The sequence below is a fragment of the Acanthopagrus latus genome, chromosome 8, assembly GCF_904848185.1.
Source record: "Acanthopagrus latus isolate v.2019 chromosome 8, fAcaLat1.1, whole genome shotgun sequence".
In the NCBI taxonomy this organism is placed as follows: domain Eukaryota; kingdom Metazoa; phylum Chordata; class Actinopteri; order Spariformes; family Sparidae; genus Acanthopagrus; species Acanthopagrus latus.
Genome location: NC_051046.1, coordinates 3051338 through 3068678, shown reverse-complemented (window position 1 = coordinate 3068678; position 17341 = coordinate 3051338). Strand labels below are relative to the sequence as shown.

At 42.7% G+C, this 17341-nt stretch overlaps 2 protein-coding genes across 4 annotated transcripts in view; one reads left to right on the top strand and one right to left on the bottom strand.

The window, feature by feature from the left end:
- Positions 1–7741, top strand: part of LOC119024897 (solute carrier family 41 member 2-like) — a 32513-nt gene extending 24772 nt beyond the window's left edge. For both annotated transcript variants that reach the window (XM_037108102.1, XM_037108103.1), the window contains exons 3-5: positions 1153–5474; positions 6783–6845; positions 6961–7741. In XM_037108102.1, coding sequence (XP_036963997.1) covers positions 1199–5474; positions 6783–6845; positions 6961–7142 — 4521 coding nt within the window. In that variant the 5' untranslated portion in view covers positions 1153–1198 and the 3' untranslated portion in view covers positions 7143–7741. The remainder of the gene's footprint in view (positions 1–1152; positions 5475–6782; positions 6846–6960) is intronic.
- A 7197-nt stretch (positions 7742–14938) lies between these two features.
- Positions 14939–17341, bottom strand: etfbkmt (electron transfer flavoprotein subunit beta lysine methyltransferase). 2 transcript variants are annotated; one of them, XM_037108156.1, is made up of 3 exons: positions 16771–17331; positions 16563–16693; positions 14939–15540 (listed from the first exon to the last, which is right to left on the bottom strand). In XM_037108156.1, exons 1-3 carry the CDS (start codon positions 17061–17063, stop codon positions 15191–15193), a joined length of 774 nt encoding a protein of 257 aa, XP_036964051.1. In that variant the 5' UTR covers positions 17064–17331; the 3' UTR covers positions 14939–15190. The 2 variants fall into 2 exon arrangements, with proteins under 2 accessions (XP_036964051.1, XP_036964053.1); XM_037108158.1 differs by lacking the exon at positions 16563–16693 and having other exon boundaries at positions 16739–17341.

Below are 17341 nucleotides of genomic sequence, written 5' to 3'. Positions count from 1 at the left end.
TTGGAAACATGTTTGTTAGACATGAACTGTGGATAAACAATTGTACAGCCTTTCACCTACTGCTGACAAAAAAGCCGTGTGACCTGTGCAGAGAGCTGCACCTGGCTGACAGTCTGCACTTTGAAATTCAAGGGAAATATTTTGTGTTGTTAGATCCTGAGTGTACGGATTGTGATACAGGGAAAAGGTAAACCACACGTTTATCAGAGTAATTTATCTTATAATTTAGCTTTATTCTTGACTCAAGCCTACATTGAAGACTACCATTTAGTGAAGTGTTGGACCAAGAGCCGAGACCCAGCCGGTCCTGGTTCCTGGTCCCTTGGGACTCATCAATTGTGACCCATACACTAGTAAATTATACTCATTTTACATATTTAAACTAGTATATCTTTTTTTTGTGTGTTTGTGTGTGTTGATGGTATTGTGTTCTTCACTCACTTAGAATGAAAGTGCACAGATTGTTGATTCAGAGTATTCACACCTACAACCTGGCGAAAGGCTGCAATTTTTGTGTCACAATTGGCCATGTTTTGTCACCTTGGCTGCTTGAATGCATGGCACACCAATATTTGACCCTTTTCATCACTTAAAAGATGGAGCGAATAGGTTGACTCCCATTTACATCCTACGCAGAGAACTATGACCTCTGGGCTATGAAATGGTCCCTACCAATTCTTAAGGACGAGCCTAATGGAAAGTTTAGAAACAAATAAACCTGACAATACATTCTGAACTAAGAGGAGCTGGGTACTAATGTTCAGACCATGGGCAGACATGCCCAGGCCTGATTTTAAGCTCCGGAAACCCCAGGATAGAAACTACATAGAACAGAAAGGCATCTCAATCTTTTCAGAGGAAAGGTGGTGACTCATCAAGATCTCCAAGAGAAGATAACTTGGAGTCATGAGAAATCCACTTCGGTTTTGTCCTGGAATCAGGAGTTTATTGAGGTTGCTGTCTGAGAGAACATAATTATCTATTTTGCAACAGACTCTGCACAACTGCAGTGAATTTCTTAAGCATTTTCTCTAATAGACTCTGAAGAAGCGTTTTGTGTTCAACAGGATCCAGGTTCTTCTGCATGCACTTAACATGTTGTCACTGCATACGCGTTTTATGACACTTTATTTTTTTAAATTCCTCTTTCAGGAAAGGTACCTCTTTGACCTACTGCAAGGCTTAACAGAGGACAAAAATGCAGTCCTTTGCATGGATGAATGGACAATACCAACAGATTGGACCCTCTCAATCACAACAAAGTCCTACTCTGCGTACCTCACCCACAGTGTGGATCCAGCAAGCTGGGATAGTAAATAACTCCTCAAGCACATGTGTCCGACCACCACAAAGTGCTCATTCCACCTTTCGTGATGGAGTTTATTCTGACAGACAGACTTCACACCGGCAGAACTCAGGAGTTCCTCATCGGACAGTTTCTTCTCAGCTGTCAGCAGGAGGGGAGACTCAATCACAACAAGGTGCTACTCCACTTACCTCACCCACACTGTGGATCCAGCAAGTTGGGACAGCAAATAACTCCTCAAGCACATGTGTCCGACCACCACAAAGTGCTCATTCCACCTTTCGTGATGGAGCTTATTCTGACAGACAGACTTCACACCGGCAGAACTCAGGAGTTCCTCATCGGACAGTTTCGTCTCAGCTGACAGCAGGAAGGGAGACTAACATTTATTATGTGGACAATCTACAAGACTCACTTACAAATGTGCAAAATGGAAACCCTCTTACCATGAATGGACGACAGGTTGCCACTCAGCAAGGTTTTCATTCCAACACTGGACTTGTCATTCCACCAAACACGATGAAATCAAATACTGCACACCCTCAGCAAGACATGTCAGCACGTTTTAACCAACAGGCACATGAACAGATGGTTTACACCAGCACATCAGTGTCTGCCAGTGCACCCAAAAGGCAGACTGCTCATAACCAGAATCGCAGTCAGCGTAGATTCTCTTCTTCCAACTCTCCACCAACTTATAATCAGGCTGTTGCTCACTCTGTCAGAAATTACAGAACTACAGAGCAGGTTTCCAGCATGAGGCAGATGACTCAACAGTACCAAACTAATGTCAACTCAAGACATGTCAACATGAACTATGAAACTCAACGTTTCTTGTCCAAAACAAATGATGTTCCCTTAAATCCTGCTGCTGCTACACAAGATCAAATACTCAGGTCCCAGATCATCGCAAGAATAGAGGATGATTTACGCAAGTCGTTCCCACAGAAGTCTAATGCAAATATGCAACCTGTGACACAGACCATCACTAACAGTTATAACTCAAATGCCTCCATATCATTACCGCTCAATTCTGGACTATCCTTGTCTAATTGTGTTATATCAAGGAAGCAGCACAGCGTGAATGCACCACAGCAAAGCTCTGTACCAAATGTCTATGTACCAAATGTCTATATCACAGCAATATCAGGTAGCTGTGGAGAGGTCAGACCGACAGATGGAAATAGAGGCAAGGCAGCCAATGCAATTATTCCTGAGAGTAACAAGGTCTCAAAAGGGAGTCTAGTTGGAGCATTACATGAAACAGCTCAATTGAAGAATTTGCCTGAGAGTAATTCACGAAAGAGAAAGCAGGCAGAATCATCTCTACCAAGTGATATCTTAGAAGTACGAGTCTCATCGGTCACGGCAAATGACGCCTCCATTCACTCCTCTCCCGGTCGCACATGCACAAGAGCTGTTGCTGTCGTACAACCGTTGTCACAGGAAAGCTGCCAGGTTGCCAACAAGCATAGCTATTCTAACACGATGAATCAGTCAGCTGAGCACACCACATCAGCTGAATCTTTAAGTAGCCCAGAGAAATTATTTACTTCACCAACTGTGGCAAAAAACAAAAAGGATCAGTATATCAGAAAAGGAGCCTTTCTTTACTCCCAAAACCCAAATAAAGTATCATCTTCAGATTCGGCTGGGCATCAGGACTCACAAAAACAATTCTGTGCAGATGACACAGGATCTGAACCAGCTACTGGCACGCAAGAAGACCAGTGTGTTGCGATGACAGCTCAACAGTCAGTTGCCTCTGAAGTGACAGTGAGACAAAGTGGTGCTGAAGACAAAGGTCAGAGTCCAACTCATGACAATGTTATTTTGCTCTCATCAGTCCCAACAGAGCCGTGGACATTAGGTGCATTAGGTAAGTTGATACATGAAGAAAAAGCTCAGATGGAGCACAGTAACAACTCCGCTGTTTTCAATTCTAGAACCAAATTATTAGACCTGCATTGGGGTGGCACCATTAGTAACTTGGCATGTTGGCTCAGGACAGGCTGGTACAAGAGCCTACTGTCTAATGCCACTGGATACATCAGCAAACACAAGGTAACCAGAGATTCTGTCATACTGTCAGAACTAAAGCGTGGGTATAAGAAGACACTCTCAGGATACCATGTTCTCAAGGATGATGAAGTTTATGTAGGACTGCCTTACAAATCCTCATGGTTGAATGTCAATGAGCAGCTCGATGACATTGACAAAGAGTTTGGCTTCCCGTGGTCTTGGAAGCATCATCTTTACCTGCCTGAGAGTCAGAGACAGCCAGATCAGGAAGAGACGGTCAAAAGCATTCGTGCAGAAATTCCAAGTGAGGTGCCTGACAAGATCTCGTCTCAAACAGAGCTCGAACCTGTTGACTCGGGTGAAGAAAAACGAGCCTCCACTCCTGTTACAGCTTCAACACAAGCCGACTCCCCTGACGAAACAAAATGTGATTCCAGTGACCCGTTTTACTCATTTGAAATCCAAGTTTTGTCTCCAGGAGAGGCCAAAGTTATCTTTGAGCAAGCACAAAGGAATATGCCACTAAGTACGTCAACAGACAGTCAGCCAGAGAGTGTCATGGATAGCTCTGTGGAGGACGAACCACTGGAAGCCATACATGTCACACTGAATGTCTCAGAACCAGAGATCAAGTCCAGCTGTTCAGTAGAAGAGGTTTGCTGCCTCTCAAGGTGGTTGGAAAATATTGCAGGGTCACACCCACCTTTGAGTGGATGCCAATGCATAAATGAGAAGAATCCTAAAGATTGTGCTGAAAAAACCCACGACAAAGCAGAGATGGAGGTGCAAACGGATGATGACATTGGTGCGATCTGCTCAGACACCAAATTTCACACGGAAGAAGAGACTCAAGCCGACGGCCAGGACAATGTCAAGAGTGAAATGATCACATATGATCATTCTGAAACATGCAATAATCTCAGTCAACACCTTGCCTTTGCTGAAAATGATGACGAATCTCTCTCATACTCCGACAACAAACCAAAGAACATTTCCCACTCAAGCATAAATAGTAGCCCGTTAAGCATTATAGTTTTGAGTGAAAACGAAGATGGAGATCACTGCAGCAGTGACACTTTCATGCAGTCGGACCCTGGAGTGGATTATATTCAAGAAAATGCGCAGTCATGTACTGCAGTCAGTAGTTACAAAGACATCGACAATCCCCCCGGCAGTGAAAGTGGGATTTCCAGCTGGCTATCAGACCTTGAAGAGGACTGTGGACAGGCTCAGCTGACATTTACAGATGTGGGAGTGTCAACATCGGAAACAGAAGAAGAACAAACGCAACTTAGTGCAATGGCGGCAATGCAAACAACTTTCAGCCACAGCGATCCACTTGAAAATGTTAAAAAGCGCAAGAGACAAAGCAGTCATGATGGGTCTTTCCTGTCCCTTAAGAAATCGAACAAATGCAAACTCCCTGGTATTGTGGATTCAGAGCCCTCAGCATGCAAGGAGGTTTCTATTGATGAGAAGCTTTTAGCTTCAAAAGTCAGAGCTGTACAACTGGCACTGTTTGGCTCAGCACCAAAAGACAAGTCTGTTTTGATTGGGGGCAGAAAGAGACGTAATTCATCTCCAGCAGTTGTGCCTGATGGAGTACCAACGCCCCCAAGAATTATCTCTGTGAAGCTCAGTCCCTTGAAGAAAAAGCTTAGTGATACTGTCCCGACAGGGGAACAGTCAGTCAAATGGAGGATTCACGAAAAATGGAGAAGGAGTCTTCCACTAACTACAGTGAGGCGCCAAACCAAACTGAAAACATGGAAGTGTACTTTTTCCTCTTCATCTGGGTTTGGTATCAAGAAAGCTGAAGCGGTTGTCCCCACCAACACAGAGAGGCCGCCAGTTTCTTCTGAAACAAGGATCTCAAGTTCAAACCATGGTACAGTGCACTGCATGAGTCTGAAGAAGAGGTGGAGGTCTCTCCCTGCCAGACTCAAACATGGAGAGGAGACAAAGAGGAAGTATAGGGTCACACTCAAACAGCCTGCTGACCAAGAGAGAAGCAACGCTGAACATGGAAGCAAAGCTGGCAGGCCCCTCCAGGAGAACAACATCCTGAGATTCAGCGTGTTACCCAACACCTTCGACTTCAAAGATGGATCCAACGACAGAAAGGAAACCAATGACTCTGTTCCAAGTAAGTCATAATACTGAGATTGAATTAATGATGACACACAACCGCACACCACAGACAATTGACTGAATGGTTTTGTCATGCCAACATTACATTTACAACATCTTTCAAACAACCTACATCACACAAGCTTTTGGGGTTTTGTAAGAGAATTTTCCTGGCATATTACTGCAAGGTTTTTTGCCCTTGCATGACTGTTTGTTTGGGGGTCATGCAACATTCACAAGGAGACCCGAGATCCCATTGTGTTTTGGTCGTAAGCAGAATAAGCACCCATCTATGACCAAACAAACCTGCTTTCTTCTGTATTAGAGGAACTCCCACGCAATTTTCTTTTTCCCTGTAAATAAAATCTTTTAAACTTACAAGCTGCAGCCTCTGCATTTTCTACAGTTTATTCTCTTAAAGACAAACTTTCCACAGCAACAACTAGACCTTTGTAGTATATATTGAGTTGTGTTCTTGCATTGTTTTCCCAAATGTTTCCGACAATGTTCAAACCCAGAGACTTTGGCAAATGAAACTCAACATGAAGTGAACAAATCTTTAAAACATGTTCTTGTCTGTGAACATTTTCTGCTTGAATCACATGTTGTTTAACAATGAAGACAACTCCCATGATCCCATGCTGCCTACGTCTTTTGTTTGGGGGGGCAGAAATGACATACTAGTAGTAGTAGTACAGAAATTTTTGTTCTGTGCTCGCACAAAGGTTAGGAAGTTGCGAGGAATGAATTAAAAAATAAAGTTCAAAATCGATGCAGCCGAGAACTTTTCAGCTCCACACCACAGGAAGAGCAGGCTACAGTGGAGATAACTGAGATATCTAATTTCTATCGTTTGTTGTTCATTGTTAAATAACTAAAGAGTGGTCTTTAATTTTGCCCAGCCCTAACCTGCAGGAACCCACCGATCAAGTTGTCGTAATGTGACTTTTTGCTTGTGGAAGAAAGCCGTAAACACATGGAGCTGTTGATCTTTACTAATCCAGATGGGCACAGCAGCCAGTGCTGGAAGACAATGAAAATGAATCATGATGCTCTTAATAAATGTTTAAATTAGTAGTGTGTGATTGTGTGTGTGTGTAAAGCATCTACTAAAGTATTTGTCATGTTGAGGATTGCTGCCTGCTGTTGATCAGAAACTCCAACTCACTCCAAAATAACACACTGTAAAATTGTGTCTCACCATCAGTGCAGTGTTTACAGCCCTGAGCAGAAGAAAACTGCTCTTTTCTTTGGGCTGGAAATGTCATTTTGTCATTTTGTAACATTGCAGCTAAGCCTCCCGTTTTATTTTGATTATTTTCAGATAAACCTGCCCTTGATGAAGACAAAGACAAGAGCCCCACTAAGACTGTTTCAAGGCCAGTCGGTAAGAAAAACAACTAAATCATGTGTACATTGTTCATAATTTGTGATGTCTTTATCATTATATAGGCAGCGAGAACAGTTTTTTCCTAATCGGTATGATTTGTATCGCTCCATAGGTACATGGTATCCAAATCCTGAGAAGAAATACAGCCCTCTACTTTCACCTTCAGTTCCCAAGACCTCCAGCCTCTTCCAGGAGTTTCAGAAGAAATACAAGAAGAAGACACAGCCATCAGCGGAGGAATTAAGTTTTAGTGACAACAGAGAACTCGCAGACTGTTTTACCTCAAGGAAATAATTCATTAAAAAAAAAAAATCCCTTCAAGATACTTAGAGAAATTGTCTTCCTGCCTTTGTACTGTATATTTAAGGGGAGAATTGGAGTTGTGCCAGTTTTGTAAGTATTTGCACGTAACACTCTACAGTCTACGGTTCACGTATTCGACACTAAATGCTCATTTGTTTACGTGGCTGTGAAAGCTTGCAAGTCATCGACTTCAGATGAAATGTCCTCGTGTCTCAGATATTTTATGCCAAATGATGATTTATAATATAGATTAGTCTTTAAGCCATATATTTTCATACCATATGTTTTGTATCATGTTATTTCTTTTTCTACATGAAGAATATTTGTATGCAATATTTGCATGTTTATATGTATATTTTTTTATAAGAAACAAGTAATGGGATTTAGTTTTTGACGTCCTGTACTTTTCTTTTTTTTTTTCTAACTCTACATGCACTATTCACAGTATGTATGGGAGTGAGGGAAGGGGTTTGGGAACATCCTGGCCCTCCCCTGCACTGAACCGGACAAAGATGACATTGTTCTTGTGAACAACTGTTAAATGTTTGTTCTGCTGCTCTTTCTGGAAATAAAGATATCTGTCCACAGTTGCTGAGGTGTATTGTGTGTGTATATTATTATATATTATTATGTGTATATTATTATTCTGTATATCAATCTATAACTCGATGGATCATCAGCAACTTTGATTCAGAGGTTAGAGGAAACACTGGACGAGGACTCAATGGAGAAACTAGAGTACACTTCACAAGAATTGAATAGAAACAAAGTGAACTGTCCCAGATGCAAAATGATAACCGGCTTCTGCAGTGACGTCTCAGACAGATATTCATATGTGCTGGTCACTGTCACCTGTTTCAGCTGTCAACACTACAAAATCAGTAGGTTCCCTTCATCCTGCATCCCAACTGGCTTATCTGCTTGAGGCATCTGGTCACACTCCTGCAGAGAAGCTTCTCTCTGCTCCAGCTGGGTCCAGGATCTAATCTGACAAACATATAACGATCGTCTGACAGACAAAAACTGAAGAAAATCTGATCTTCACATACATTGTTTGAAAGAAACAACAAACCCGTATGAAGATGATCTTACATCTAGTCAGAAGTACTTCAGTAATAATGGTAATAATTGTTCACGTTCGGAACAGAGAGAAATGAAGCCCAAAGGCTTTAAAGACGCAGTATGTAAGAATCGTGCGCCGCATGTCACCCGAGTGATCGCTTCATGCTGCTACCTGTCGCTGTTGTTAGCTCATTCGCTCAGTTAGCCGTGCAGCTAGCGGCCCGTGCAGGTGTAATGTTTATTATTATATTATGATATAAGACTAAAATTCTTACTATAACACACCTTTTAGCTAATTTTCGTGTGAAGTAGACGACACATATTGTGTGAGAACACAGCTGAAACAGAGAACATTCACTCTGAGATCTGGTCCGGGTATTCCTCCTGTTTTACGGTTTTACATCTCGCTCAGGCTCAGACTAACTCCTGGATGCTAGTGTTAGTGTTAGAGATAGTGTACACTGGGTTTTTTTTTACGGGCTGATTCTGGTATTGTTTTAGCACGATGACTTGGTGGTTGACAGCTGGGCCTCGTGCTGTATTCCACCGCTCGCAGATCAGCTGTTGCCCAGTTTGCTAATGCGTAGAGATACAGAGGTTCTACGGTTGAGAAAATGTCGTGCCAAAAGAAAGGGCGGTCTGACGGAGATGTAAAGCGGTGTGAATTTTCCCTTTACAGCCTACACTTGAGCTATTATAGATTTTGTTAAGGTGAGCCTTGTTTTAGGTGGTTTATTTCGCTTTTTCTCTGGACCCCGTTCACTGCAGTACCAAGCTGAGCGTCTGGGCTGGAGCGGCTCTCTGCTTCTCCAAACTGAGGTTGCTCTGATCGGTGATCACGGTAGGGAACAGATCGATTATAGACATGAACTTTATATGACCCCACTTCAAAAAACCTGAACTATCCCTTTAAAGCGATGTCGGCTCCTGCTAACAATCAAACGTCTGTCTCATGAGGAAAGTGTTTAGTGTTAATGTCCCTAAAATGTTCAGTGACACGCTAGATTGTATAAATCTCATCAGAGAGCTTTGATGACTTGTTAATTTCATGGCTGCAGGGAGTCAGTGGGGCTGAAATGTGTGTCTTGACCTCCATCAATGAGCCTGGAGGTCAGTATCATTTGGTCACACATTATCACATCACACATGTTGGTATGTTTGACTCGAGGTACAGTTTCATCCACATGCAAGGACTTTTTTCTTTTTTTTTTTTACTTAGATTCTTAATGGGATTAAAAGCAATTAAAAGCGACCAGTTAACTTCACCTGCATGTCTTTGGACTGAGCGAGGAAGCCGGAGGAGCCAGAAAAATCCACTACTAAACTCTGATAACCTTCTAATGAGTTAAGACGCTTAAATTAGTGGAGCCAATTGATTTTCAGCACATTGTAATCAAAATAGTTTTAAATTTGTTAAAGTTCAAGAAGTCAAGCAGTTGGTCTCATCGTAACTAAATCAGCTTGAGTTGATGATGTTCAATCACTTACATTTTAGAGTGTGCAGCATTTTATTATCATTATTATTAACTGGCATCCTGTTTTTTTTATGTGTTGGAGCCTGACAGACAGACTGATATATACAGGAGCCCTGACGCTGAGATGAAGACATCTGTTCTTGTGGTTATCCACCTCCTCTCCTCTCCTCTTCATGGCTTGATACCTAAATGACTAAATAACTAAATAAAGCTGAAGTAGATGTTATTTCGTCTCACACGTACAAGTATATAATGATGAGTCACAAGAGAACAGATTGCTCAAATTACATTTAAGTTATTAAAGAGAAGGTATTACAGGATAACGCCTTCAGTCGTCTGAACTGCCGTATTTGCTCGTATCTAGAGATCAAAACATTTTGATGATATTCCGCTCGAGCGCTTTGCCAACAGTCTGTTTACACGTCCATGTGTGAGCCGCCCTCATCAAAATGCAGGATGTCTCATCAGAACGACTTTATAGGCTTAGCAGGGTGAAATTGCTGAAGGGTTTCCACTCCTCCAGTGAAACCCTGTTCACACGCTCTCTGATTAAGCTCAAATATTGACCTGCTGTCACAGAAACCTGCCCGCTCAGCAGATGAAGTTTGCCGTTCCCAAATCTAAAAGGATTGCAAACGTCAGCTTTGAATCTACCAAACGGCCACGCGTGCATTTTAATACTGCTTTCAGTCTTCAGTCTTGCTTCATGGTCATGAATGTTTTTTAATAAGCAGAATTATTATTATGGTTATATGCCTCCTCCAGCAATCAGATTACAGTTTACATCCATGTTTGACAAAAGGAGGTGAGTGCAGCTCTTGGTGTCATGGGAGTTATCAACATATCTGAGTGTTGATTCCAGTGAAACGCACCGACTTCACCAACAGACTATTTAAACAGAAGTGCAACAGCATTCACCCAAAGCTTAATACCAGTAAAACCAGTTAGCTGACTACATGGAAAGAGAGTCAAATTCAGAGGATATCAGTTTCAATAACCACAGTCATAACAAAATGATAACACACGAGGTGCGTCATTAGAGATGCAGAACTTTTGGGTCTCAGATCTTATCAAACACATCTCCTCTGTCTCCGTCACAGAATCTCAGTCTTTCCATCTTTCTGTTTGACATTCCTATCAGCCACATACTATCATACGTGGGAACAGCTTCCATTTTCCACACAGACAGAACTGTTTTTCTTTTGCAATCAAAAATTTCAAACAAAACAGACTAAGGAACTCGTAGCTCAAAGAACAGTGTCGGCATTTAGTTTGGTGATGGAAGAATGTGTGGAGGTAAGGCTGGGTGGAATGACGGAGTAATCCTTATTTAAACTGATCTCAAGCCTGAACCAGTGTGGCCGCACCGGGCGTTCCCAATATCTGGCAAACTTCTGCCCTCTGCTCTACCAGAAATCCTCTCGAGCCTCTCGAGACATGTAAACGCAACATCCGCCACATTCTGTAAAGCCAAACTCTCGCCAAAATGCAATCTAGGCTTTTTTTTGTGAATGTACCCGAGTCAAACTTTTGTTTAAAAGGATAATTATGACGAAAGAGGCACTTTTAAGATTTACCGTATTTTCATGTTTTAAAACAGTAAGAAATCTCGACACAACATGAAACTTTGCTGGTAGCATCACCAGGGTCTCTACACATGAACACCAGCGCTGACAACATTGTTTGTGTACACAGAGTTTAATAAAAAGAAAGTTTTTCAACAACTCAGACCATGTTAGCAGCAGCTTGTTCTGCTTTATAACCAAAATGAGTGCGGTGAATCATTGGTTAGAGACAAATGAGTGAGTCTTCATTAAAAGAAATAAAAACGGTGTCATTTCTTTCTGGAGTTATAGAGTCTGTGTATCATTTTTATGTCTCACATTTACTGAGCAGTCATATAACCTCTTCAGACTCTCATCCTCCTCTGCTCCGGCCACAGATTCAAGGTGGGGACCAAAGATTATCGTCACTGTTGAGGTGAGAGAGGAACTCCAGGAGTCGTGATGTTTTACGCTGAAGTATCTAACGAGGTTTGATCGAGGAGAACACAGCTTAACAGTACAAATGGCAGCTAATAGAGTTTGGTCTGTCATGGCATCATTGTGTCTGTCGTATGAGATATAGTGAAGGTTTAGACGTTGACCTCGGTCGTCCGGGAGGCAGAAGCTGTAATCTCCCCCGCTGCCTCAAAACAACCTTCCCCCGTGCAGCCAGAGCTGTGACCTCCGGGCAACTCAGATTTCCCCCTTTTGTTCCTGAGCAGAGCAGCGTGCAGCCCCAGTGAAGTTGACCTTTGACCTGTTTTATATGGATACAGGACGTCACTTCAACCTATCAGCCATTTGTGTCACATTTTGTCATGATCGTCATATAAAAATCTTCAGTCATGGCCAAAATAACGTTTTGACTGCAAATGGAATTTAAAGAAATTCACTGAAAGGGTTTAACAACTTTTAGTTAGAAGTAAACGTCTTCGTCCTGTTTACACTGGCTCCATCACAATCTGTTCAATAATTATTATATTATCTGTTTTCCCCAGATGGACTCAAACCAGACTGCATGTCCCCTTGTGTTGTCTGGTTCTGACTAACAGTTCTGTTTATAGAAAGTCAAGAAAAACTGAAGACATTTAATATTCTGGCATCACGCATAACGATTTCCAGAAAATGCTTCTTCCTCTGTTAATAACAGCTGTGGTTTCTCCTCAGATGATTCCTCACTGCAACATTTCTCAGTACATATTTCTTTTATAAAGCATTTTTTTTTCTGATTACTGCGGCAGAAAGATAAAAAAACAAACAAACACCAAAAACAACAACACTGTATCTGAACTCTGAATAAAGTAAATGTGAACTTCATCTCTCGCTCCACACCGCTGTGACGACGCTCTTACAGAGGAGGTTGCGAAACTGAATCTCGCCTGAAGCTCGAGCTTTTGTGGTTTTTACATTTCATGTGCAGATGCCAATTGAAAACAACCCAACGGCTGTTACAACAAGAATAAAATTCACACAGGAAGCCCGAGGCGTGATTTGGCAAGATGTTAGCTGTGGTGTGTTGCTGTTTTTGAGAACCTGAGTTCATAATAACTGAAACTCAAAGTGAAACTTTGGAGGTGATTTCACATGTTGATGACTTCACTAGTGATTAATGTGTTTATGTGGATGAATGTGAGAATCCCTCACAGACAGAGTGGGGCTGCGTCAGAAATCGATTTTTTTTTTTTAAAATAAAAAATGTCACACCACAGACACACAAACACACAAACACACTGTAGTATAATGTAACCATAGCAAGTTATTAGTAGTTAATGATAACTGGTAATAATTGCTGTAATGTTAAAGAGAATAATCAAGTGTGAAGAAATCACAAAGGATGGTTGAAATATGTATTACTCTGCACCTATTGATTGAATCTCTGTATTATAACAAAGTGTGAAATGTAACCACAATAAATCATGTCATCAAATATACAACATGTCTATTTTATTTATTTTTTTAAATGCAGTAAAAAGAGTAGTCAAATATGAGGGGATATATCAAGAGGGAAACTAAGGCAAGAGTTACTTAAAGCCAGCAGTGTATTCTGAGGAGAACAACTGGTTTTCTAAAAAAAAAAACAAACCGAGGACAGACAGACGGAGCTGCTGGTGTCTGGCATGGCTCTGTGCAGCTGTGGTGGCTCCAGGATAGAAGGAGGGAAGTTCCAGGGAAGAATACCCGCATCAGCAGAGTGGAGGAGGAGGAGTAAGGATGAGACCATGAGGCTGCAGGGGGAGGTGGGTATTTCCACAACCAGTGTTTGGGTATGACAGTCCTGTTGATTTTAGACTTCTGAACAAACAAGAAATGAACAGTTGTTTCACCACAACACACACACACACACACACACACACACACACACACACACACACACACACACGTTGTCCTTAGCCAGGTAATAATAATTTTACTGATACTGTTTCACTTTGTTTCATAATTGCACATTTAATATTAAACATTTTAGGGATTCATACTGACTGCTGATGCTCAGACTGTGTTTGTCTTTGTAGCTGAGAGGACTCATCCCATGATTTTGGACAGACGTTGTCATCTCTGGGCTGTCTTCATCAAAGATGTCGGCGTGTAGTATGTTGCTGAATGAATTCTGCAGAAGCAGGGCTGGGTGGAATGATAGAACAATCTTTATTCAAAGAGATCTCAAACCTGCATCTGAACCAGAGCGGCCGCTCACCGGTGTTCTCAAATCCTGGCAAAGTTCTGCCCAACGCTGTTGAGCCTTCGATCTTAGGAAATCTACCCACTACCACCCCTCTTTCTCTGGTGTGTGGGGCCTTTTTAGAGTCTAATCTCCATACATGCCTACTTCTCCTAATTGGTCACGTTGGTGGATTAAAGGTTCATCTATCTAATGGGAGAAAAGAAGGATGGGTCTTCCTCACACCCCCTCTGAAATATCTCTTATCTGTGTTGCTTAACTTTGCTGATGTCAGCTAAAGAGGACAGGATGGATGGTCTCTCTTCCCTCTGTGACAATGTATATGTTGAGTCAGCTCCGAACCTCTGGTGTCGGTCCCTTCCTGTAGCTTATCTCTGATGCCCACCTCAGAGCTGATTAACAGCTCACTTGTCTACTGTAGTGGAAATTTCTGTCAATAAAAGAGTAAAGTCAGATCTGTCTTTTCTGTAAGTTTAATCCAACCATCTGCAGATGGACTTACCACGCAGTCAAATTCATGAGCCGAGTGAATGAGCCCAGAGTAAAGGAGTGTTCACAATTTATACACAGATAACAACAAGGTCAGAGGAAGAGACAAGCACTCTCGGCGCCAGCAGTGATTAAGCTACACACATACGTACATACGACTATCCCAATCAGACAGGCTTCTCATCAACACAAGACATAAAGTTAAAACTTCATGACGCATGACCTGGGACTCTGTGTGAAGCATAAAATTATCAGACATAAAACATGAGACAAGAAGGCGACTTTCTATCTGAGTTTTGGCTGGTTCGTGACTCTATTACAATCATTAGGGCAGAGGTTAGGTGTTCATACATTTGCATGAGATATCAGTCACATGAAGCAAGTTAGATAAATGTTTTTAAGAAATCATATTCAACAAAATAGTTCAAAATTCATCAACCCATAATGAAAAGGAATTTTCCCATCACACTACAGAGGAGAATCCTGTCCCGTCACTATTGTCTTAGAGCTCAGGATGTGTAAGAAACACACAAGCAAAAATAAAAGAGATATGTTTAATTGTGTGTGTGAATCCAAAGAATTAAACATCCACATATAATGACTGTGCTTCTGTCTCTTTGCACCCTGAGTGTTAAAACATCAGATGATAGTTGCAGGTATTTTCACCATAAGGCAGAAAATAACTACAAACTGCTCACATAATCACCTCACACAGTCCGTTTTATAGGTGAATTCATGTGACATATTAAATTACATTCAAACATTAAAAGCAGAGTGGATCCTCTCCGGTCGTCAGAGTTCAGGACAGTAGCACCAAACACTGCTGCAGGTCAGACCGTAGTTCTCCTCTCTGACGGACTCGGGAAGCTCAAACTGAGCGAGCAGACGCAGAAGTCGTCGGATGCTGTGCTCCTCAAACTGGGCCCTCCCCGGGTCTCCGATCAGGACTTGGGTGCCGTGGGTTTTAATGCAGCGGTCCAACCAGCTGTGGAGGCTTGTGGCGAGGGCCTCGTCGTAGAACATGTCACCCAGCAGGATCAGGTCGAAGGCCTCGACCGGCGAACCAATCATATTGTTGGTGAGACACACGGGCGGCTCAAGACAGTTCAGCTCCGAGTTCATGCGGGTGGCGACAGCTGCAACTGTAACTCAAACAGACATATTTACTTTACCCTCTACTGCACTACAGTCTGTGGCAAACGCTATGACAAACATTATAACACACATGACATTGTGACGCAGCAATCACAAGTACCGAAACTGACGCACCATTCAGTCACTTTACTGACCACGGACACCTTATAAAGGAAGATGACATTTGCCCCAACAAGTCATTCACTTTCTGCTGCATGTGAGAGTAATCACAATAAGAAAAAAACACCCCGGAACCTTTAAGGGGAGCCTGAATGAATGTGATTCTTCACACCAAATGCTAAACACCGTCCAGGTCGCCCAGCTCACTGCAGGGAACGTCTCCCTCATCTCTTTCCCCCGTCTGACTCCCACGTTCTCTCCTCTATGCCCAAGTTTGCCCTGAAGTGCTTCAGCCCGTTTCGACACATGTGAAGCACTTTGAAATTAATCTTATAACTTAAAAAGAACAATGCACTAGAAATTTTTTTGCAATGGTTATGTCCCAGCAGTGAGCAGCTCTGTCATGTAGTAGGTGAGCTGCAGGAGGAGACAGGACAGCTGGGTGACCTGGATGAGGGTGAAGTGGGGGAGGTTTGGCATTAGGTGTGGAGAATCACACGCTTCAAGGCTCCCAGGGTGCTGTTATATGTAAAACTGAATACAACCAGTTGTGTCTTATTTGTCCCATTTAATAATACAATTACACACTGATTTGGAGTTTCTGGGTCACATGACATGGAAGCTAATGAAAAAAGGGCATTATTTCATCTATAAATACATCAAAACAAGTGTGCTCCATGATATCAGTTTAGTGTCAAAATAATGATTTTCACTAATATCATCAAGTCTGTTAACAGTGGTAATTTACTGATGGTCCCTCTATCAGCCTCCGGTGCAGCCAGGTTCAGGTTCTGGGGGGTGAGCTACCCGTCCTCCTGCTGCCCAACACCGGGTGAAACTGAGCAACAGGTGCCGCTGAGTGCCTCAAATCTTAAACTCACTCCAACTCCAGATACACAAAGATACATACCGGCGTCAATATCATTGGCAACAACATGAGCAGCTCCGCTCAGTTTAGCAGCGATGGCCGAGGCTCCACAGCCGCTCCCCAGGTCCAGAACCGTCCTGCCCCGACACACCGCGGGGTTGTCCAGCAGATACCTGCAGACAGAGACCACCAGGTGAGATTTCCCCCTAGATACTAACCGCGGATGTTTAGCATTAGGGTGGAAGATGACCTTGACAGCGCCTGACCTCCCGGCCAGTAAATAGCCCAGTACGGGTCATCGAAAGGCCACAGTTCTGGTCTCTCTCTCCAGAATCTGCAGTTTGGCGTGAACAGCCGCAGTTTGACCTCCGGGGTCAGACTCTGCTGTCCGACGGTCTCCGTGTTCTCCGAGATAAATCTCCTGATGTCCTCGTCGGACCGACAGCTGGCTGACAAACACCGACGTCCACTTGTCTGTTTACACGACCCGATAAATGTTTTAATAAGACGGACATGTTTCTGTGGCGCCAACGGTCCAAACATGATCACAAAGTGGAGAACCGGCTAGCTTTGTTGCTAGTTAAGTTCCGTTTGGAGGCGATTTTCATGTTTTCCACTGCAGCTGACTATCATGTGTCACCGATTAACATCAAAGGTTTAACGGATAAACGATGACAGAGTTGTTAAATTTCAATTCGGCTTGAAACGAGACGATTTATTAGTGTTTTCCACACGGAGGCAAAATGGTGACGGCCGGTTCCGTCGATCGTCGGAACACGGGACAATATTCGTTCCGCTCAAAAAAAGGTTCCCCGACAGTA